A 24,610-nucleotide genomic window follows, 5' to 3' on the forward strand; every position below is an offset into this window, starting at 1 on the left:
GGGTGGGAGAAGCAGGCTTCCTGCCGAGCAGAGAGCCCGATGCGGGGGGCTCAATCCAGGACCCTGGGATCTGACCTGAGCCAAAGGCAGCCGCTTAACAGCTGAGCCACCCAGGTGCCCCTTAAGAGAATAATTTCCTTTTTCTTTTTGCTTCTGCCCATGTTGTCCCACCCTAATCTCTGACCATATTTATTTTTATAGATAGTCCTAGTTATTTATATATGTTTAAATATTTATAAATGATTCATAAGTAATTTATAAATATATATTTATATATTTAGGTATTTATAAATATATATATGTCTGTTATATATGTATTTTTTTGTTCTTAATGATAACAGAATCATTCAGTTGCGGCTTAATGAAGAAATCTTAAAAGGGGCTCCTTAATTTCAAGAAGAAAAGGAGCACATTGAAGTCAATGCTCAATTCTCACGAATAGAAATTATAGCTGTTTCACTGCCCTTCTCTCCCATTACTATAGTTTCCTGCAACAAAGCATTGACTGTGCACCAGATGCTGCAGGAGGCGTCCACAAAGTGGCTGTTGTGGTCAGTTGTGGCGCTCTCTATGGAAGAAGGAAAATATTATTTATGGAGCACTTACTGTGTGTTGGGCACTGTGCTAAGCACTTTATATGCATTATCTATTTTAATTCTAACAGTGATAGGATGGATATTATTGTCTATTTTATAAATGAGGAGGCTGGGACTGAGAATTGTAATAAGTCACATAATACCAAAAAGCTAATAAATGGCTGAGTTGGGGTTTGAACCCATGTGTCTGTCTGACTCCAACATCCACCATTCTTCCATCTGTCTGTCTGTCCATCCGCCCATCCATCCATCCATCCATCCTTTTGGCAAATATTAATTGAGTGCTACTATGTGCCAGGAACTCTAGTGGGCACAGGAGATACAAAGCTGAGTGAGGTCGGATTCCTCCAGTAGAGCAGCTCAGGCTTCTGGATCATGTGTGCTCTGAAACAAAGCTTGCTGACCACTTGTTGGTTTCTAGTCTCCCAGGAAAGTAGGCAACGAGTTCATCTGCTCAGTGTGAGCAGCCAAGGGGTAAGGGAGAGGGATTGAGGAGACTATGTGTCTCGGAGGAAGGAGTCCTTGGTGGAGGAACCTGGAATTAAAAATGGAAAATTAAAAACACTGTTTCACAAATATCCTATGAGGCCTTAGGAAGGCAAAGCTGCATTGTTGGCTTTCCCAGCCTTATTGTTGGCCACTTTGTTGAAGATTCAGAAGTTTCACGGTTGGGGTAAGCCACACCCCTGTGAGACCTTTGCCATAGTTTTGAGGGTGTTATAGGTCTTGGCCATATATACGTGACCCCCAGGCTCCAAGCAGGTGAATACACATGAGACAGACCTGAGGACCCTTCTGCAAATGGCTGAGCGAAGAAGTATTAGAAGATCCACGGTTAGGGGTGGAGAAATATTACCTGGTAAATTGCCGAGACCCTGTGTTTGTCCCCAGCCATTCTGTCCTGGGAACCACTGGTCCTATGAGCATGTATGGGATGTTATGGTCTTCTGTCTTCTGAAATGCAATTTGATGTAGTTGGGGCAACATATGAGATAGGAAATCATTGGCAGTATCTTCTTTTCCTGTTACTTTAATTCTCTGATTGTTTATCCAACCGGAGGTTGATGTATTTCCTATAGCATCTCCAGGTCCTGTCCAATTACAATTCTCAGTAAGTGTAAACTGATAATTAAAGAGAAAACCAGCAGTTTTGTGTTTCTACATTTATGACTCACATCTCTAATTGTATACCGCAACCGTTTAAGCATTAAAGGTGTGACATGTAGAGCAATCGATGTGATTTCGTTAGAACAAAACAAACTAAATTATGTGCTGTGCCAGTCTTCGAGAACTTTTGTTGTGGTGAGAAAAGACAAGAAGTAAACTTGTGGCTTGGTTCTGACCTTGCTCATGCACAATGCTGGTGTTCACTGAAGCATTCGTGGGTACTGCACAAGGGATGGCTGGGAACATCATTCTTAAGGACATGCAGTCCTTGCTTCAGCGTTCAAGCCCATGCACCACCCTTGCTTGAAAAGCTCACTTGTCTTTGGTTCCCCGACTGGATTCCCCTGATTTCCTCTCCTACTTCTCTGAATTTTTTTTTTTTTCTCTGACTTTGATTCATCTATCCATTCCCCGAATGTGTATTTACCAAAGCGTGGTCTTCTGGGTGTTCCTCTTTTCTCTCTACTCTTTCACTTAGCAATTCAGCTGTCAGGGCCCCAACAACTAGTTCTATGTGACTGACACCCAAAGATGTACTTCTCACTCCCACCTACGTTCACATTTTTCATTTCCATGTACCTAGATATCCTGCTGCCATATAGAACTCAACTGTATATGTATAGTCCTAAATGTCTTTCTTTTCCTGCTGGTCCCCTTTTGGGGGTAGGAAGCCATCCTCCTCCATTTATAGAAAACCTCTGACCTTCCCTTCACTCCCCATGTCTAAAGACTTGGGAGTCGCTCTCTAGAATGACTTTCACAGCTCTTCTCTGCTTTCCCGTCCTCTGCTGCTATTTTTTCTCAAGCCCTTCTTCCCTCTGATTCAGACATTTGAAAGGTTTGGACTTCCTGACCGTTTGAACTCTCTTCCAAGGTGCGGTGATATTATACCATCCCAGACTTAGGGGAGAGTCTCAACCCAGAAGGTATACTAACCAAAAACAGTGTTACTTTTTTCTTTCAAAATGTTGGATTCTTTTTGAAATACTAACAAGGAAAGCAAGAATCCGCATTCATCACTCCATCAAGTCACACACCTTCACATTAAGCATTTTTACTTGTTAAAGACTGAATAGAGTGTCTTACAGAGTTATTGATGAGGCACAAATATCAAATGTCTAAGCATGTTATTTTAAAACCTCTTGAAAACCTCTCTTACAGAGAAGTTTTTAACCTTAATGAAGTCCGGTGTATCACTTAATGTCTTTCAGGGATCATGGTTTTGTTGTCGCATCTAAAAAGTCATCACATAGCCACCATCAGCTCGTTTCTCTCTTACGTGATCTTCTTGGAGTTTTATAATTCTGTGTTTTACATATTTAGGTCTATGACCCATTTTGTATTAATTTTTGTGAAAGGTCTAAGGTCTTTGGATTCCTGGTTTTTATTTTGTTCTGTTTTGTTTGTTTGTTTGTTTTGCTGGTGGATGTCCAGTTGTCTTTGCTTCATTGTATTACCTTTGCTCCTATATCAAGAGTCAATGGGCTCTATTTATTCTGGGCCCTCTCTGTGTTTCATTGATCTGTTTGTCTTTTTTTTTTGGTCACTACTACACTGTCTCGATTACTACAGCTTTCTAAGAATTCTTGACGTCAGGCAGGGTCAGTCCATTAAACTTTTTCTTCTTCAATATTGTATTAGCTATTCTTGGTCTTTTGCTTCTCCATATAAACTTTAGGATCTAAACGTCAATATCCACAAAATAACTTGCTCAGATTTGGAATGAGATTGACTTTTATAGGTTAACCTGTATCCTGCAGACTTGCTATAATTGCTTATTAGTTCAAGGAGGGGTTTTTTTTTTTTGGTCAATTCTTTAGCTTTTTCTATATAGACAATAATGTCATCTGTAAAGAAATACAGTTTTGCTTTCCCCCTCTCAAACTGTATACAAGAGTTAGGACTTCCAATGCAATGTTGAAAAGGAGTTGAGGAGGGACATCCTTGCCTTGTTCTTGATCCTAGTATGACAGCTTTCAGTTTCTCACTATGAAGTGTGATGTCACCAGTAGTGTTTTTTATGGATCTTCTTTACCAAGTTGAGGAAGTCTCCCTCTATTACTAGTTTACTGAGTTTTTCTTGCCATGAATGGCTGTTGGTTTTTGTCAAATGCTTTTTCTGCATTTACTGGTAGGATCATGTGATTTTTTTCTTCTTTAACCTACTGAGATGATGAATTACACGGATTAATTTTCTGAATATTCAAACAGCCACACATACCTGGGGTATATACCATTTGGTCATGGTATGTAATTCTGTTTATTCATTGCCATATTCAATTTGCTTATGTTTTGTTGAGGATTTTTCCATCTAGGTTCATGGAAGCTATTTGTCTATAGTTTTCTCATGATATCTTTATTTGGTTTTGGTATTAGGATAGTGCTGGCCTCACTGAACAAGTTAAGTATTCACTTTGCATCTATTTTCTGAAAGAGACTGTAGAGAATTGGCATAAATTCTACAGGAAATATTTGGCATAATTAACAGTGAATCCATATGGCATAAATCAAATATTTGGCATAATTCAACAGTGAACCCATTCAATAGCTTTCTATTTTGGAAGATTATTAATTATTGATTCTATTTCTTTAATCGATTTTTTAGCCTCTTCAGATTGTCCATTTCCTCTTGTGTGTGTTTTGGCAACTTAGACCTTTCAAAGAATTGGTCCATTTCATCTAGGTTTTGAAGAATGGAGTTGTTCATAATATTCTTTTATTATCCTTTTAATTTCCATGGGCTGGTAAGTGATGTCCCTTCTTTCATTTCTGATATTAGTAATTTTTGTCCTGCCTGCCTAGAAGCTTATTGATTTTATTGATCTTAAAAAAAAAATCTTTTGGTTTTTCTCTACTGATTTCTAATTTCATTGATTTCTGCTCTATTTCATATTATTTCTTGTCTTCTGCTTTTTGGATTTCTTTGGACTTCTACTTTAGATTTAATTTGCTCATTTAACCAGCTTTCTAAAATGAAAAGTTAGATTATTGTTTTTAGATCTTTCTTCTTTTTAACAGAGTCATTGAAGGCTCTAAATTGTCCTCTAAACACTACTTTTACTGCATCCCACAAATTTTGTTAAGTCATGGTTTCATTCTCACCTAGTTCAACATGTTTTAAATTTTCTTTTAATATTTATCTTTGAACCATGTATTATTTAGAACTGCAGTATTTGATCACCACATATTTTGGAATTTTCCAGTTATCTTTGTTATTGATTTCTAGTCTCATTCTATTGTGAGCTAAGAGAAGAGATTATATGATGTCAATTATTTTTAATTTGTTAAGGTTTGTTTTATGGCCTAAGATGTGGTCTGTCTTGATGAATGTTCCATATGAGCTTGAGAAGAATTTGAGTTTTGCTGCTTTTGGATGATGTAGTCTGGAGGATATCAGTTATGTCCAGTTGATTTCTATTATTGTTGCATTCAACTGTGCCCTTACTGCTTTTCTGCTTGCTTGATCTGTCCATTTCTGAGAGACGTGTGTTGACGTTCCCAGCTACAATAGTGGATTCTTCTCTTTCTCCTTGCACGTTTATCAGTTTTTGTCTCACATAGTTTTATGCTCCGTTGTTATGTCCATAAACATTAAGGATTATTATGTCTCTTGGGGAATTTAACCCTTTATCATTATGTAATATATTTCTTAATCCCTGATAAATTCCTTGCTTCCCTGCTCTGTGAAATATAATTGTTGTTCCTGCTTTCTTTTGATAAGCGTTAGCATGGTATATTTTTCTTTATCTATTTATTTTTTTAAGAGATTTTATTTTATTTATTGAAAGAGAGGGTGAGACTCGGTCTCACAAGCTGGGGAGAGGAGAAGCAGAGGCAGAGGGAGAAAGAAAAGCAGGTTCCCCACTGAGCAGGGAGCCCAGTGCGGGGCTCGATCCCAGGACCCTGGGATCATGACCTGAGCCGAAGGCAGACACTTAATGACCCAGCCACCCATTTATTTAATGGATAAATAAATATCCATTTATTTTTAATCAATATGTGTCTTTATATTTAAAGTATGTTTCTTGTAGACAACATATGTATAAGCCTTATTTTTTGATCCCTCTGACAATTTCTGTCTTTTAATTGGTATTATTTAAACCATGGATGTTCAGAGTGATTACGGATATAACTGGATTCATAGCTATCATATTACTGTTTTCTAATTGTTGCCCTTGTTCTTTGTTACTGTTTTTGTCTCCTACTCTTTTTCTGCCTTCCGTGGTTTTTAATTGAGCATCTCTATGATTCTATTTTCTCACCTTTCTTAGCATATTTTGATGATACTTCTTTTTTCACTTTTTTAGTGGTTACCTTAGAGTTTTCAGTATATACTTACCACTAATCCAAGTCTTCCTTCAAATAACATGATAGTCAGTACTTTATAATAACATCTTATAATAACAAAATAATTCTAGTTTTACTCTCCAGTCCCTCATTTCATTGCTATGATTGATTTCATCATATATAAGTATACATAATATATACACATGTATATTTATTATATGTACACATAAGCATACATAATTGAATATATTGTTGCTATTACTCCTTTATTTGTATTATTCCAGAAGCTGGGGAATGCTGTTTATACATAGACCACAGAGATTTCTCGTGCAAGTGACAAAACTGAACCCCAGAAAGGCTGTTAACAAAGTGGTTAAAGATAAGGCTTTGGCCTTAAACAGCCCTGGTTAGACAGCATGGTTCTGCCACAAAAACCGACATATAGACCAGTGATACAGAGTAGAGAGCTCAAATGTGGACCCTCAACTCTATGGTCAAATAATCTCTGACAAAGCAGGAAAAAATATACAGTGGAAAAAAGACAGTCTCTTCAATAAATGGTGCTGGGAAAATTGGACAGCTATGTGTAGAAGAATGAAACTTGATAGTTCTCTTATACCATACACAAAGATAAACTCTAAATGGATGAAAGAGCTCAATATGAGACAGGAATCCCTAAAAATCCTAGAGGAGAACATAGGCAATAACCTCTTCAACATGGGCCACAGCAACTTCTTTCAAGACAAGCCTCCAAAAGCAAGGGAAACAAAATCGAAAATCAACTTTTGGGACTTCATCAAAATAAAAAGCTTCTGCACAGCAAAGGAAACAGTCAACAAAACAAAGAGACAACCCACGGAATGGAAGAAGATATTCACAAATGACACTATAGACAAAGTGCTAATATCCAAGACCTATAAAGAACTTCTGAAACTCAACACCCAAAAAACAGATAAGTCCAAAAATGGGTAGAAAACATGAACAGACACTCCTCCATTGAAGACAAGCAAATGGCTAGCAGACACATCAAAAAATGTTCATCATTAGCCACCAGGGAAATTCAGATCAAACCCACGTTGAGATACCCCCTTAACACCAGTTAGAATGGCAAAGATTAACAAGGCAGGAAGCAACAAATGTTGGAGAGGATGTGGAGAAAGGGGAACCCTCTTACACTGTTGGTGAGAATGCAAGTTGGTGCAGCCACTTTGGAAAACAGTGTGGAGAGTCCTCAAAAAATTAAAAATAGAGCTACCCTGTGACCCAGCAATTGCCCTATTGGGTATTTACCCCCAAAATACAGATGTAGTGAAAAGAAGGGCCATATGTACCCCAGTGTTCATAGCAGCAATGTCTGCAGTTAGCCACACTGTGGAAAGAGCTGAGATGACCTTCAACAGATGAATGGATAAAGATGGGGTCCATATATACCTTGGAATATTACTCAGCCATCAGAAAGGATGAATACCAACTTTTGCATCAACATGTGTGAGACTGGAAGAGATTATGCTGAGTGAAATAAGTCAAGCAGAGAAAGTCGGTTATCATATGGTTTCACTTACTTGTAGAACATAAGGAATAGCGTAGAGGACATTAGGAGAAGGAAAGGAAAAGTTAAGTGGGGGAAATCAGATGGGGAGACGAACCTTGAAAGACTGTGGACTCTGAGAAACAAACTGAGGGTTTTAGAGGGAAGAGTGGTTGGGGGGGGATGGGTGAGCCTGATGGTGGGTATTAAGGAGGGCATGTATTGCAAGGAACAGTGGATGTTACATGTAACCAATGACTCTTGGAACACTACATCGAAAACTAATGATGTGTGCATAAACAAGGAATTTTGGAACACTGAAAAAAAATAAAAATTTTAAAAACCTAATGATGTATTGTATGGTGACTAACATAACACAATAAAAATGTTTAAAAAATAAGGAAAGAAAATAAAACTAACTAAAAAAAATTCTTTTAAGTTAACAGCCCTGGTTTGAATCCAATTTAGTCATCAACTGTGTGACCTGAGGGGAGATTGGTACCCCCTCTAAGCCTTAATATCCATGTATATAAAATGAGGGACTCCTCCGAGTAACTAGGGTGTTACAGCAGGTAAATGGGATAATGTAGCCCTTCTGACCATTTGATATATCATCATAAAATTGTTTCTTTTACTCTCTGCTCCCACTGACATATAAAATCCAAGAGTTTAGTAATTGTTGACTATTTCACTCCTGCCACATTTCCAGTGTCTAGAACAATGCCTGGTAATCACTCACACATGTGCACTGAATGATTCCTATGAAGTGTTTTGCTGTGTCTGGAATTTAATGACAGTGGTTGTTGAAAATAGTGATGATGACAATAACAAGCCAAAATTCAGTACTCCGGGAAGCCCATGGTGGTGCTCATAGTGGTTCTGATAATTATATTTTCAAGTAATTTTAACAATTAGCAAATATTCTTACTAATTGCCTTACTGAAAATGTCTTATTTTTTTTCAGTGGAGAAAAAAATTTTCATATTTTTTACTACATCTACGCTGGATTAGCTGAAAAGAAGAAACTAGCCCATTACAAATTGCCTGAAAATAAGCCTCCCAGGTAACACAGCAGGTGGCACTTTTCTAAGTAATGCTTTCACTTTCCATTGAACTTTAGATTTTGACTCATCCTTTCATATTTTTTTCAGATACCTACAAAATGACCACCTCAGAACAGTACAGGACATGATGAATAATAGTTTCTATAAATCCCAACATGAATTAATTGAGCAATGTTTCAAAGTCATAGGTTTTACGATGGAGGTAAGTTTGAAAGAACCTCTTTAGAAAGTATCTTTTTGTCATCACGCATGGTAAGAATGACCATTTATTGAGTGACTAATATATGCCAGACATTGTATCAAGTGTTTCATGTGAATCATCCTTTTAGTTACTAAAACAACCTCATGAAGTAACTAGAATATTTACTAGAATGTTACAATATCTACTTTATACATAAAGAAACAGTGGTCTTGACATATAATTGAATTTGGTTTTGTTCTTAATCTTTTGCTTGCATTTGCCCCTCCCCATATAATTAACGTTTTACATAAATGCATATACGGGAGCAAATGACATGTTATTTTTTTAGTGCAGTCTTGTTTTCAGTGCAACTTTTTAAATACAGCTTTATTAAGATGTAGTTCACATACCATACAAGTCAGCCCTTTAAAGGGTGCATTTTAGTGACTTTTAGTATAGTCACAGTTGTGCTTCTATCACTATAATCATTTTTAGGATATTTTCATGCTCTAAATTTTTCACTCCCAAAAGAAACATGCTAGCACTTAGGAGTTCCTCCCCATTTCTGCCTCATCTCTGCTTCCTATCACCATAGAGTTTTTTCTTCTGGAAAGTTCCCAAAAACAGGGTGATACAATATATCATCCTTTGTGACTGGCTTCTCTCATTCAACTTACTAAAGTTTTCAAGTTATAACATGTGACAGCACTTCATTGCTTTTCATTGTTGAATAATATTTCTCCTTATAGATTTACCTCATGTTACGTATCCATTCATCTGTTGATAGATATTTGGGTTGGTACATTCTGGGGCTCTTAGGCATAATGTTGCTATGGACATTCATGCACAACTTTTTTGTGTGGACGTAAGTTTTCATTTCCCCTGGTATATATCTAGGAGGAGAACTACTGTTCATAGGGTAACAGTGTTTAACCTTTCGAGGAACTTCTAAGCTGTTTTCCAAAGCAGCTGCAATGTCTTATACCCTAACCAGGAGTGTATGACAATTCAAATTTCTCCATATCCTCCCCAATACTTACTATAATCTGTCTTTTATTTTATTATTTATTTTTTTAATTAACATAGTGTATTATTTGTTTTAGGGGTACAGGTCTGTGAATCATCAGGCCTACATATTTCACAGCACTCACCATAGCATATACCCTCCCCAATGTCCATAACCCAACCACCTTATCCCTAACCCCCAACCCCCAGCAACCCTCAGTTTGTTTTGTGAGATTAAGAGTCTCTTATGGTTTGTCTCCCTCCTGACCCCATCTTGTTTCATTTTTTCCCTCCCTATCCCCCAACCACCCGCCACCCTCCTCTCAGATTCTTCATATCAGAGAGAGCATATGATAATTGTCTTTCTCTGATTGATTTATTTTGCTCAGTATAATACCCTCTAGTTTCATCCTTGTTGTTGCAAATGGCAAGATTTCATTTCTTTTGATGGCTGCATAGTATTCCATTGTGTGTGTGTGTGTATCACATCATCTTTATCCATTCATTTGTTGATGAACATCTAGGTTCTTTTGGGACATTGTGGACATTGCTGCTATAAACATTAGGGTGCACGTGCCCCTTCGGATCACCACATTTGTATCTTTATGGTAAATACCCAGTAGTGCAATTGCTGGGTCATAGGGCAGCTATATTTTCAACTTCTTGAGGAACCTCCATGCTGTTCTCCAGAGGGGCTGCACCAGCTTGCATTTCCCACCCATAGTGTAGGGGGGTTCCCCTTTCTCCACATCCCATCTATCTTTTATATTTGAGCCATCCTAGTGGGTATGAAGTATATCTCACTGTGGTTTTGATATGCGTGTCCCTAATGGCTTGTGACCCTGAACTTCTTTACGTGTACTTACTGGTCATTTATATATCTTCTTTGAAGAAATATCTATTCACATACTTTACCTTTAAAAAAAATGGGTTGTGTATTATTATCGAGTTGTAAGAATTATTTATATTGTAAATACAAGTCTCTTATCAGAGATAGGATTTGCAGAAATTTTTTCCCATTAGTTGTTTTTTTATTTTCTTGATGGTGTCCTTTGAAGTATACTTGTTTTTAATTTTTATGGGGTCTAGTTTACCTGTTTTTTCCTTCTACTGCTCTTGATTTTGGTATCATAGATTAGAAACTAGTGTCTAATCTAAAGCCACAGAGATTTATGCCTTAGTTCTCTTCTAAGAGCTGCATAGTTTTTGCTCTTACATACAGGTCGCTGTTCCTCTTTGAGTTAATTTTTGTTTCTGGTGCGAAGTAACTTCTTTTGCACGTGGACACGCAGTTATACCACAGCCATTTGTTGCAGGCTCTTCTGTCCCCACTGACTGGTTTTGGCATCCTTGTTGGAAATCAGTTGGACATAAATGTATAAATGTAGAGCTTTACTTCTGAATTCTCAATTCTAAGATGGTGACCTCTCTGTCTGTGTTTATGTTAGTAGCATGTTGTCTTGATTATTGTGTCTTTATAATAAGTTTTGAAAGTGGAGCATCTGTGTTCTTTTGCGAGATTGTTTTGGGTCCCTCAAATTTCTGTGTGAAATTTGGGGAATCAGCTCATCACTTTCTAGTGCAGGCTTGTAAAACTTTGCTTTTGTTCAGCTCTCTCTTCCCCATCTCACCCCTCCCATCCACATCTGCTCTCTTTCCCTTTCCCCAGCCAAGGGATGTTAACAACTCAGCATACGTAATCCAAAATTTCATATTTGTCTCCCTGCTCATAAAACATTGTACACACCACATACATACATGTACACATACATAACATACACATGCCTCTGGAGGGATGGACATTGTTTATTAATACAGCATTATATCACACAACTTTCCTATACCTGATTTCTCCCAATCAGCAATACCTTCCAGAAATCCCTTCAACTCATCTAGTATAGCCCTAAATCAGTCCTCTTAAAGGCAACATAGTGTTCCATGGTGTGTACTACCATAATTTATTCTGCCATTCGCATATGACTGGGCATACAGCTCTTAATGTTTCCAGATCTTTGTCACTCTGAGCAAAACCAAAATAATGCCTTTATTTCCTGGTGCTATTTATTTCTATAGGATAGGTCCCTAGCAGTGGGATTGCTGGGTCAAAGGGTATGAATACTTTAAATTTGAATATGAATTACAACATTGCCTTCCAACAGCTATGAAATATTTCATATTTCCACCAGCATTGTATGTGGCTACCTTTCCCATCACCATCTCTGCCTTGTGTTGTAGCTTTTTAAATATTTGTTAACCTGATGATGGGTGTGAGTACCAACTCGTTTCAAGTTTGCATATCCTTGACTAATTGTGAATTTGAGTTAATTCCATTTGTTTGCTGGCTACTTGGGTTTCCTTCTGTATGAACTGTATATTTATGTTGCCCTTTTCATTGAGCCATTTCTGAGTCAGTCTGTAAGTTCTCATTGAACATTATAGATTTTTTTTTATCATTTGTGTTATAAATATGTTTTGGCTTACTTTTTTAAAGCTTTTATGTATTTATTTGAGAGAGAGGGTGTGTGTGCACGAGCTGGGAAGGGGCAGAGAGAGAGAGAGAGAGAGAATCTCAAGCAAACTCCACACTGAGCAGAGCCCAGTACGGGGCTCGATCTCACAACGTTGAGATCATGACCTGAGCTGAAATCAAGAGTCAGACCTCAGCTGACTAAACCACCCAGGCACCCCCGTGACATACTTACTTTTAAGTCACATCTTTTACCATACAAAAATGGCATTTTAATTTTTATGTATTTGGACAAGTTTATCTTTTTGTGACATCAGAGGTCTGAACTTGCTTTAAAAATTCTCCCCCTTGTCTCCCTTACTACATGTAGTCTCCCAGATTTTTTTTTAGAAAGCTTAAAAAAATATGCACTCTATTAAATATATTTAATCTATTTGAAATTTACTTTTCACATCGTACCAAATGGGGCATCACTTTTATTTCCTTCCAATGAAGAACCAGTCTTGCCTCACTATATTAAAGACTACCCTTTGCCTACTGGCTTGACCTCTCTTATGTTAAGTTCTTATATAACATCGAATCTCTTTCTGAGTCTCTCTTTTATCTACCAGTCTATGTTTCTGTCTCTATATCAATATTCTGTTGACTTGATTACAGTGGTTCAATACTGTATTTTTAGTAAGGCATCCCTACCAAGAAGGCAAGTCCTTTCTCGCTTTCTTCTTTTCAGTACTTGCCTTAGCTATTGTCTGGTATCTGTTTCTCCATAGAAACTTTAAGATTAACTTTTCTGATTCTCAAACCCCCAGCTGGACTTCTAAGGAGAACTGTATTAAATTTATATATTAACTTCTGGGGCATTGTCATTTTTATAATGTTGTTTATGTCTTTTCATCCCAGATCTTGACATGTCCTTCCCTTTGTTTAAATGTTGTTTGAGTTTTTTAATAATTTATATTTTTATTTATCTAGAACTTAAGCTCTATTTTTAGGGTTTTTTTTCTAACCAGGTCATGGTTTTTAGTGTTATCCTCAATATTTTTTTTCTGCTGGTAGAGTTTTTGTAAATATATAATCATATCGTCAGCAAAAGGAATAGTTTTATACTTTTTTCCTCTTATATCAGTCATTTTATTCTTTGGTGTACTTAAGGGTCTCGATATTAATTACTAAGGATTATAACTTGCCTCCCTGTCTCTTTTTTGATTTTAAATAAAAACAGTTTCAGTGTTTTGCTCTTATTTCTGATAAATAGCTTTTATCACGTAATTTCCTTTTATTTTTGCTTTGCTTAGGGCTGTTCTTAGGAATCCTATAGAATCTTATCAAATGTCTTTTTATCATCGATTAATATGATCATATTTTTCTGCAGCAACTTGTTGATATCACTTACTATGTTGATAGATTTCTTAATATGTAAGTATCCTTAACATTTCTGGAATAAACTTAATGTAATCTTCCTTGATGAATTAGTTGGTTGTGGGGAGAAGTGGCTAAAAGGTTGAGCATTCATAGGGAAACTGGCAGGCTGTTTCCAGGACCAACCAAGGAGAAATAACGTTCTAGATCACAGAGGAGTTATCACATGACTTTCACCAAAGACTTCTTCATTTTTGCCAGACACTGGGAATTACAGGGACAGGAGGAAAACAATACGGTAGACTCAATGGCAAGCCAAGGTGGAATCCAGCCTGAGGCAAATAGTTTAATCCTTGAGCGGTCTTGAGCTGAAGTTGAGTAACCCTTTGGCTTAAAAGTAGAGACTTCAGCTTGCCGGCTATCGATTAACCGACCCTGCCTGGAGCTATGGGCTTACAACTCAGGTGGTCATCAAGTCCAGAACCAGTAAACTATAGCTCAGATCGGGAAACTTGGTGGCTCCAAGGTACCTGGGCAGAAAGGAGATGAGGGGCACCTGGGTGGCTCGGTGGGTTACGCCTCTGCCTTCGGCTCAGGTCATGATCCCAGGGTCCTGGGATCAAGTCCCGCATCGGGCTCTCTGCTTGGCAGGGAGCCTGCTTCTTCTTCTCTCTGGGCCTGCCTCTCTGCCTCCTTGTGATCTCTCTCTGTCAAATAAATAAATAAAATCTTAAAAAAAAAAAAAAAGGAGATGACTGGGGGCCTTCTCTCGGTTGACACATTAGATAGCTTTTAGGCCATAAAATGGAACAAAGAATCCATTTTTCATTTGGTTTTGGTTTTGGAGGTTTTGGAGAAAGGTTTTGGAGGAAGCTTGTACTCTGCTCTTAGCTATAATGTTACTGTGAGGAACGTTCTCCTGGGAGACAGCTGCCTGGTTCTCACAGTAGCCGTGTGTGAATCTCATTCCGCAGCTCTGCCCTCACAAGAGAAGACAACAGTGACAACAGAGTTGGCAGGGCGACTGACTGGGTATATGAGGATGGGAGAATTGGCTTGGCCAAAGCAGCCTTCATTGGAGAGCTGGGAGAGAAACAATGAGGACGGCACAGGAGCTGACAGGGGAGGGGTTCTTCAGGGTACAGAATTTCCCATGGCTGCTCACGGAAGGAGTAGAGCGCCATCCACCCGCTATGTGTTCTGAGGTCTGGGTGTGGCATTGTGTCCACCTGACTGCCTTTAAGAACAACACCTGAACTGTCATATTCAAGGTCACAGATAACCCTCATACATCTCCTAATATAACTGTTACTTTTATTATAGGTAAAATAAATGTGTTTGTCACTGGTTCATCTCTGGGTGAGGAAGTCCCTGACTCGGGAGGCATGAGTTTCTGCCGTACTCCAGCTCCCTTTCTTATGCTCTACTCCTGATATCCCAAGCATCACAGGTGACCACTAGGGTCTTTTGCTCTCTGGCTCAAAGGGTCAAAACCTTGTCCTCCTGAGTGTTTCAGCACAGTATAATCGTAGATTGGCTGCATCATGAGTAAAATTAGGATGTTTGCTGCTCTGCCTGCTGACATGGTAGGAATTAGTTTAACCCTAACACTACTCCAACCCCAGTCCCTCCCTGCAGCCCGGAGCACCTTCCCCACTCTGCCTGGCAAAATTCCCATTCAAACCTGGCTCCTCCCCTTCTGCTCTGTCACCTGCCCTCCCTAACCCTGCCCTCACCCACAGCTTGTACCTGTGGGGACAAGTTGATTTCAGCACTGGGGGGGATGGAAGGGTTTCCTGGCTCTCAAAGCAGAAGCCAGTTTATTGACGGGTGCCTCGAATAAAGAAAAAAGCAGCCACCTACCCTCCCCTCCAGTCCTTGGTCATGAGTAGTTGCTAATGGTAGATGCCTCTCTGGACTGTGGTGTGTCCCCACTGGCCGACTGGTTGGGGGACACATCATAGGTTAACCGCATCTCAGGTCCTTCTCCAAGCTGGAGGCCTGTCGTACCCCAGGCAGACGGCGCCTGTGTCTGGCCAGGGCTGGATCCCTTTGTAGTTCTTTTTCCTGCTCTTTGCCATCAGAAGACCCGATCTTAGCAGTTCCCTCCCCCAGAAGCTGCTAGCTTAGAAGCAGAGAATCATTTTTAATTGATTTGTTTACTTCTAAGTCCCCCTCATTAGAGGCAGGGTTTTACTTATATTTGGCTCAGCCCCTTCCTCTTGCTTGGTAGAACAATGTTCAGTAACATTAAAAGAAACCAGCCTTGCATTTAACATCTACTGACAAGTCAAGTTTGTTTCTTTCAAACATCTTATTCCAAACTTAAACATGCTCAGCGTTCATCGGACATGGGAATATCAAAACACACAGCTTAGAATAAAGGAAAATATAAAATCTGTGGCAGAAGTGAAATGCAGTCCCTGCTAAATAATAACTTTTAGTCCTGTCCAGCGTGACTCTCCTAAGATGTGGTGTCTCCCATCTGAAAGCAGAAACTCCGAGAGTTAACGGGGCAGACTGACCAGGTTTGAAAGATAGTGGACTTCAACTGAATAGGTGCTTACTTCCTTTTTATCCAAGTCCTGATTTTTTTTTTTTTTTTTAATCTCACTGGCTTCCTTGGTGTGTCCTGTGTCAGAGGCTGCAGCATAACTACGGTGATTCTCCAAGATGAGTATCTTTCTCTCCCTCCCTCTCTCTCCTCCCCCTTAGCTTTCTCTGGTGGGTGTTGATAGCACCCATGGTGTCTGTGTCCCGAGGGGCTGTAATTCCCTTGTGCACTGGCGAGTCATTATAATCCAAAGGAAAGGCAGACAAAGCCGAATCAGATAGCCTCTAAAAATCACACAAATTGGAAAACTCTACAACTTTTTAAAACATATGATTTCCTCAGCCATTTTCCTGCCACAGTTTTTAAAATAAATGATGACTAGTTTTATGATTCAGCTTATTTTAGAGACGGTACTTACTGTGTCATGACAGGAAGTTTTATTTGTTTTTCTTCGCACAGAGTCGTATGTCTTTTTTTTTTTTTAAGATTTTATTTATTTGACAGACAGAGATCACAAGTAGGCAGAGAGGCAGGCAGAGAGAGAGGGGGAAGCAGGCTTCCCGCTGAGCAGAGAGCTTGATGCAGGGCTCGATCCCAGGACCCTGAGATCATGACCTGAGCTGAAGCTTAGCCCACTGAGCCACCCAGGCGCCCCCAGAGTTGTATGTCTTAAGTCCAAAATGAAAATGCCTTTTTCCGCTTTAATTTTGCTTACATTTCTTATGATAGTCTAAAATAACAACCAAATACATTTTCTTTGGACTATGAGTTATCACATTTCATGGTGTCAGTGTTTTGGATTTTTGCCAATCTAAGGGTTATGCTGCGGTATCCCGTGGTGTTTTAAAATTCTTTTTTTAAGATTATATTTATTTATTTATTTAACAGACAGAGATTACAGGTGGGCAGAGAGGCAGGTAGGGGGTGGGGAAAGCAGGCTCCCCGCTGAACAGAAAGCCCGATGCTGGGCTCGATCCCAGGACCCTGGGATCATGACCTGAGCTGAAGGCAGAGGCTTTAACCACTGAGCCATCCAGGTGCCCCTACCCTTGTGTTTTTAATTTGTGTTTTCCTGATGACACATGATCTAGAACAAATTTCATATACTTGTTTTACATCTGTAAATCTTCTTTGGTGAGGTGTCTGTTAAGGTCCTTAACTCGTTTTTTTGACTTTTTATTTATTTTTTTGTTTACTGTTGAGTTGCTTTTTTTTTAAGATTTTATTTATTTAGTTATTTGTCAAAGAGAGCGAGAGAGAGAGTGAGCACACGGGCAGACAGAGTGGCAAAGGGAGAAGCAGACTCCCTGCTCAGCAAGGAGCCCGATTTGGGACTTGATCCCAGGACTCCGGGATCATGACCTGAGCCAAAGGCAGCCACTTAACCAACTGAACCACCCAGGCATCCCTTACTGTTGAGTTTTTAAAAAATCTTTGTATGTTTTGGATAATAGTCCTTTCCCAGATGTACCTTTTGCAAATATTTTCTTCCAATCTGGAGCTTGTCTTCTCATTCTCTTGACACATCTTTTATTTGAACTTGTGCATCTAACAGTGTTTGTATAAGAATAGAAACAACATTCAGTAACTTTGTTCACTTAACTCATAAATAGAACCTTAAGTTGTCCTAAACTGACATAATTAATTAAGTTCTTTAAATCCCTGAAACCAGGTAAAAATTTAGTGCATCTCAGTCTTTCAAATATTCTGAATGACGACACAGCAGTCTTACAAAGAATGATACTTTCTAAACTTCCTGATCATTTAACTAAATCTTCCTAACACTTAAATTTATTAGCCCTGAAAATATAATAATTCAAAATTACTAATGTAGTAGATCAAGTTATCTTATACATTTGAAAATAATTTGCAATCAAATTATGTTATGCTTTTCAAATTAAAATTATAAGTGTACTATCAAATAAGTATTTACATTCAAGTCACAAAAGTAATTGTCAGATTGTCTTACTATGTCTTTGATATTTCCCTTAAGCGTTTTAAACAATTAAGGATAAGCACGTTGCTTATCCCAAGGCTATATATCTTATTCATTAATGTAACAAAAAAGCAGGGATACTATATTTCTTTGCTAGGGCTGCTATAGCAGTGTACCACAGACTGGGTGACTTAAACAACAGAAATGTATTTCCTCACGGTTCTAGAGCTGAGAAGTTTGAGACAAGGTTGGTTTCTTCTGAGGGCTGTGAGGGAAGATCACATGCCTCTTCCCTGATTCCCTGGCAATCTTTAGCGATCCTCGGACTGCAGATGCCCCACCTTGATTTCTATCTTCTTCTTCACATGGCAGAGGGCGCCTGGGTGGCTCAGTCAGTAGAGCGTGTGATTCTTGATCTCAGGGTTATAAGGGTTATGAGTTTGAGCCCCACATTGGGTGTAGAGATGACTTAAAAATAAAAATCTTAAAAAAAAAAAAAGTTCTTCTTCACGTGACATTCTCCATGGGAAGAGTTCTCCTGCTCTCACCATGTGATCCAGCAATCAAGGTCCTTGGTATTTACCCAAAGGAACTGAAAACGTATGTCCACACAAAAACCTGTGCACTAAGGTTTATAGAAGCTCTATTCCTGATCGCCAAAACTTGAAGTAATTGCGATGTCAAGTTCAGTGGGTGAATGGATAAATAAATCACGGTACATCCCAACAATGGAATATTATTCAGCACTAAAAAGAACTGGGCTATCAAGCCATGAAAAGACATGGAGGAACCTTAAATACACATTACTGGTTGGAAGAAGCCAATCTGAAAAGGTTGTATATACTGTTGGATTCCAACTATAGGATATTCTGGAAAAGGCAAAACCATGGAGACAGTAAAAGACCAGTGGTGGTTAGAGATTGTGAGAAAGAGAGATGAACAGACAGAGCTCAGAGAACTTTTGGGGTAATGGAATTTCTCTAATGGTAGAAATGTGTCATTATAGCTTTGTAAAAATCCAGAGAGTGTACAAAACCAAGAGTGAACTCTAACATAAACTGTGGACTTTGAGTGATAATGATGTGTCAGTGTAGTTCATTGATTATGACATATGTATTGCTCTAATGCAGGATATTGATAATGGGGGAAGCTGTGTGTGTAGAGTCAGGAGGACAGGGGCTACTTAGGAACTATGCACTTCCACTCAGTTTTGTTGTGAACCAAAAATTACTCTGAAAATAAAGCCTATTAATTTTTTTTAAACTATAATAAAATACAGAAAGTAGACATGACCCCTATAGAAATTCAATATAGGAAATTATCCATGCCCTTTGGTTCTAGGAATATGTAAAGTACTTGAGAGCAGAAATTATTCTTATTTCTCGGTATATACCCAGTATCTCCCATAATGCTTAATAAATAGTCAACAGAAGATGGTTGAATGAATGAATGGTTGGGTAGATGACTGAATAAGAGGGGTAGGACAATAAACTTCTGGAAGAGGGAGAGTCCTTCTAACAGAATTCTTTTGCCTTGGGCAGATTAACTTGGTGTAGAGAGGAAAGTGACCTTGCCCACACACATAGTTTTGGGTTGCTGTCTGCCTAGCAGACCAGCCTAGTGTACAAGCACAGAGAGCAGAAATGTCCAGAGCAGCAGTGGAATAGGCTCAAGCCTGATGCATCAGAACCATGAAGGTCTGACTCTCCAGCAAACCAGAACTGTGTTCGTCCTTGCAAATACAGCAAAAGCAACAGCAGTCCTGGTCCCTCAGGAAAGACAGAGCTGTACAGCAGGAGGTGGAGTAGGTAGAAGGGATTGTGAGTGTTTTCCAGACTCCGCAGAACACTTGGAGAGCACTTCTCCTGCAAGCCACTCTTCCTCCGTGGGAAGGTATAGCACATTCAGTGGGCTAGGAGTCAGGATTCAAAGCTCAGCTCATTCAAAGCCCATGGAAAGTTGTTAGATTGCCTCAGTACTTTTATATGGGAAAATGTTCTTTTGCTTATTATTGTTAACCATCAAACAAAAGTTGTTTTGAATTCCTTAGGGTGACCAACATCAGAGATGATTAGTCTTTGTACCATGAATAACCCAAGTGCTTGGTCAAGGTCATACCTATACCTGAGGTCAGGCCCTTTTGAGCCCCATCAAGCTAGCTGCCAAGCCAGACTGAGCCAGGGCCCTGATTTTTTGCCTCCAAATTTAATCCAAATGGATACTGTAATTATAGGATATCAAGGAGAGCCCCAGCCTGGGAGGATTACTCAACCCTTCTCATAAACAGCTGAATAAGAATTGTATGTCCATCGATTCAGCATGTGATTCTCTATTGTGGATCTCTAAACACTGTTCAAATATGACTTTGGAATGGACGCATCTGAACTTTTTAGTCCCTAATTGACAAACACACAGAGTGTCAAAGGAACATAGTTTTCAACAACCTATTTATGAAGTATTCCTGGTATAGATTATCCACAAGGTCTGTCATTGTCCCGTGAGAAGTAGAGCAGGATGTCAGAGGCTCTGTTAACTCTCCACATGCCACTGAAGCCCATGCTGGTTGGTTCTTTACAAGTTATGCATTTTACAAATGGAAATTCCTTACCCAGAGAATTTTCATCGAAAATTGATTCACACCAGCCCATCAGCGTATTTACTGCTCTACTTCCCAAATATGCCCCAGTCTGTCTTCTGCTTTCCATCTCTGCCACTATCCTAGTCCAAGCCACCACCTCTCCCTAGCCTCCTACCCATTCTACGTTTCCGTCTGCCTCCAATCCGTTCATTTCCACATCCTGGCAGAGTCATGTTTCAAATATCACAGCTGCCTACTTTGGAATCTCTAGTGGCTCTCCATGGCCCTTTGAATGAAACCCACACCCTTTCTGGTAGCACAGAGGGCCTGGCTGGTCTTGTCCAAGCTCACCTCCGTGACCCCTATGACACCCACATCGCTGCCCCTTACTCGTAGTCCTCCAGCCCCACTCTGGCCTTCTTTCTGCAGAGTAGGCTCTTGTCCTTGCTGTCCCCTCTGCCTGGAACAGTCTGATTCCAGTTCTTTCCTGGCTGACTCCCTTGTCATCCAGGTCTCTGCTTCCCAAAGGACTGCCTTCTCTAACCTCCCCACCTCAAAAGGCCCTCCCTGCCCTCCCCAGTCACTCTCACTCCTCTACATTTTATTTCCTTCACAGCCCATTTAGTTACTGAAAATGTCATGTGCATCTCTTTGTTTGTTTTCTTAATGTCGGCCTTCTCCTTGCCTGAAGACCCCAAGGAAACAAATGTCTTCATCTTGCCTCTGCTGAAACCCCTGTGACTAGAGCAGGCCTGGCAGAAAGTATATGTTGCACCAGATAAGTGAGAACATAGAGAGTCAAGGATATGTCTGTATAGTCATTTAATAAATATATTTATTTTAAGGTTTATATATTCATTTAATCTGTACTCATATATATGTTATATATGAATGAATAAATATCCCTGAAGATTTTTTTCATATACTTTTCATGATAGTTTTTTCATTTTTTCATGATAGTTTTTAGCATGAATTGGGATGTTGGAACAGATGGGATAATCATTTCTGATAAGAGTAGGAGCTGAGTTAGAATCAAGGCAGCAACATAAGATAACAATAAAGGATTTTGTCTATTTCCTATACTTTACTGCACTTGAACATAGTTGGAATAACAACTACAATGACCATAGTCTCCTTGGCAAAATGCCTCCAGTGCCTCCAAGAACAGTGGTGGGTGTGTGTGTGTTTCTGATGTATTTTGATGTGCCTTATTTAAGAGGGTTTTACCACTCTAGACTCCAAGCTGTTGTCCAGAGTTTTCATGCCTAAACTTAAATCACATGTGTCCTTTGATTTGGGCACTGGGCTCTTTGGATTTCTCTTTCCTCATTCTCATTTATCCACACATAAAATGTCACTCTTAAGATTGCCTCAAGGGAAAGGAGCATCTGGACAGGACCATGTTAAAGTTCTGAAGTTCAGTTTCACGTAGATAGATTGCTCTGTGGCCTAAGGAATTCAATTATTTCTACTTCCTCCTAGGGGAACTCCTCGTTTCTATTTTTTACTGGTATTTGCATTCATAAAATACTTTTTTAGCATTCCCTGGCAAAGAGGCACCATGTCCACCTCTCATACTAAAATGACTGAGGAGACTGAGCCTACGTGGGTCTCAGAAGCTGACATCATTCTTTGCGGAATGACCTGGTGCTGGAGCCTTGGGATTCTTGCCCGCTCTCTCTCCAGCCTTCGCCACCGCCTTGCTGTCTTCCAGGGGAGGGTGATGCTAACATCTGTATGGTGTGTTTCAGCAACTTGGAAGTATATACAGTATACTGGCTGCAATCTTGAATGTGGGCAACATTGAGTTTTCTTCCGTGGCAACTGAACACCAGATTGACAAGAGCCACATTTCCAATCACACAGCTCTGGAGAACTGTGAGTGTTACTATCTTCTGCTCAAAACTGAACTCTTGAAAAACGCCTAATGAAATACTGTAAGTGTCTCATAAAGATAATCTCAGGCAGTTGTACTTATCTGGAATCCTAAAAAAGAATACTCTGATTCAATTTGCATAAAATGAAGTTTTTAAAGGCCAATATTTGAAACAGATCTTCATGCCTACAAATGAACCGATTACTGTAGAGAACTTTTCTCAAGATTAGGCTTTCCTATTTTAGGAGCTATTGATGTTTCAATGTAAAAACACAGAAAATATCACTAAAATTTAGTAAACTGATCTGAAAAGAGTAAACGCTATTATTTTATAGATTTAGCATCTGTATCATTTTATAAGTAATAAAGACTTGTATATTTATTTTCATACTGGGTGGTTTTTATACTCACTCACCCTGGGTTGACTGATTTTATGATCATTTTCTTTTTTTTTTTTTTAAGATTTTTTAAGTTTATTTGACTGAGAGAGATCACAAGTAGGCAGAGAGGTAGGCAGAGAGAGAGGGGGAAGAAGGCTCTCAGCTGAGCAGAGAGCCCGATGCAGGGCTGGATCCCAGGACCCTGAGATCATGACCTGAGCCGAAGGCAGAGGCTTAACCCACTGAGCCACCCAGGCGCCCTATGATCATTTTCTATATAAGAAAAGTGCATCATGGTATTTGCTTCAAATCAACATTTTTCTCTAACTAGTAAAGTCTGATGAATTATTCCAATAACTTAAGTTTTCCCATTGATCTGGTGGTGACATAGCTTTTTTATTTAGAATATAGACAAACCATAAGTGACTCTTAAAAAATTTTTAATATGGTCATAAGCCCCCATAGTTCCAGATTTTTTAGACATTTCATTCATAACTTAAGAAATTATGATATAAATTTTTATTTATATGTATTTTTTCTGATTTATACTTAATGAGGAACAGAATGAGGTGTTTTAGGGTAATTTCAGGGGACAAAATGCCAGGCATCCTGGCCTGAACCTGTCCCCAGATCCCTACCATCTCCCTCCCACCATGTCTCTGGGACCAGCTCAGTCATACAGCAGGACTGAGTTCGGCGTGTAATGATTGGCATGGACCGGGGAACCTGCTCTAATTTTTCATATATAAATAAAGTCAATTGGCACAGAAGGTTTTAGACTGATATTTATTGATTGATTTTCTGAGCCATAGAAGCCCACAGCAAGCTGGGCCTTCTTTTAGCCAATGTACTACGGGTTGCTTAAATCCAGGCTGACCCTTTGTTCAGCAATCAAGTAGTTTTTGGTGCCCATGAGCCAGTAGCTCTGAGCTGATCTGTAGCTCCCAGCAGTCCTCAGTTATCAGAAGTGGAAGGAAAAAACAGAAAACTCCAATGATGGATTCAAATTTCACCATTGATTATAATTAGGAAAGTTATCAGCAGTGAATAGAATGATTTACAATAGAGCTATGTTGTAGATATTCATATACTTGGAAACTACCAAACTAAGAAATGACTTTGGTAAGTGAGAACCTTTATTCTGAATAGAAGGTGACAGTCAGATGGGTCACAGAAGGTTAATGCGAATGGGAATGTAGGTAAAATTAATTCAAGTGCTTTCTGGAGTAGCCATTCATAGAAAATAGAAATTTTTGCTGACTTACTTAAAATCTCTTGTAATTAAGTTGCAAGGAATTATCTGCAAACCAAGGCCATGTTTCCTGGATGGATTTATAGGTGCATTGTTTCAATCAGGCACCTGTTCTGTCTATTCTATTCTATAAATATCCCTCAAAACTGACTATTTCTTTTTATCTCCATTATCATCATTCTCACTGAAGACACTGTCACCTCTCAGCTGAGCTAAGGGACCTCCCAGTTGTCCCTTCACATCAACCCTTGAGCTTTTCCAGGCCATTCTCCACAGTCATTCAGAAACCACTGAGTGCGTGAGCAGTAGGTTCCCTCAGTGCCCCTCTTCCCCTCCTTGTACTTCCTCTCCCTCTTCTCCTTCTTAATTCCCACTTAAAT

At 39.2% G+C, this 24,610-nt stretch overlaps 1 protein-coding gene across 6 annotated transcripts in view; it reads left to right on the forward strand.

The window, feature by feature from the left end:
• Positions 1–24,610, forward strand: part of MYO3A (myosin IIIA) — a 232,247-nt gene that overhangs the window by 109,993 nt on the left and 97,644 nt on the right. For all 6 annotated transcript variants that reach the window (XM_032349656.1, XM_032349658.1, XM_032349659.1 and 3 more), the window contains exons 16-18: positions 8,543–8,641; positions 8,730–8,844; positions 22,474–22,600. In XM_032349656.1, coding sequence (XP_032205547.1) covers positions 8,543–8,641; positions 8,730–8,844; positions 22,474–22,600 — 341 coding nt within the window. The remainder of the gene's footprint in view (positions 1–8,542; positions 8,642–8,729; positions 8,845–22,473; positions 22,601–24,610) is intronic.

This window comes from Mustela erminea, chromosome 6, assembly GCF_009829155.1.
Source record: "Mustela erminea isolate mMusErm1 chromosome 6, mMusErm1.Pri, whole genome shotgun sequence".
NCBI classification, from domain to species: Eukaryota; Metazoa; Chordata; class Mammalia; order Carnivora; family Mustelidae; genus Mustela; species Mustela erminea.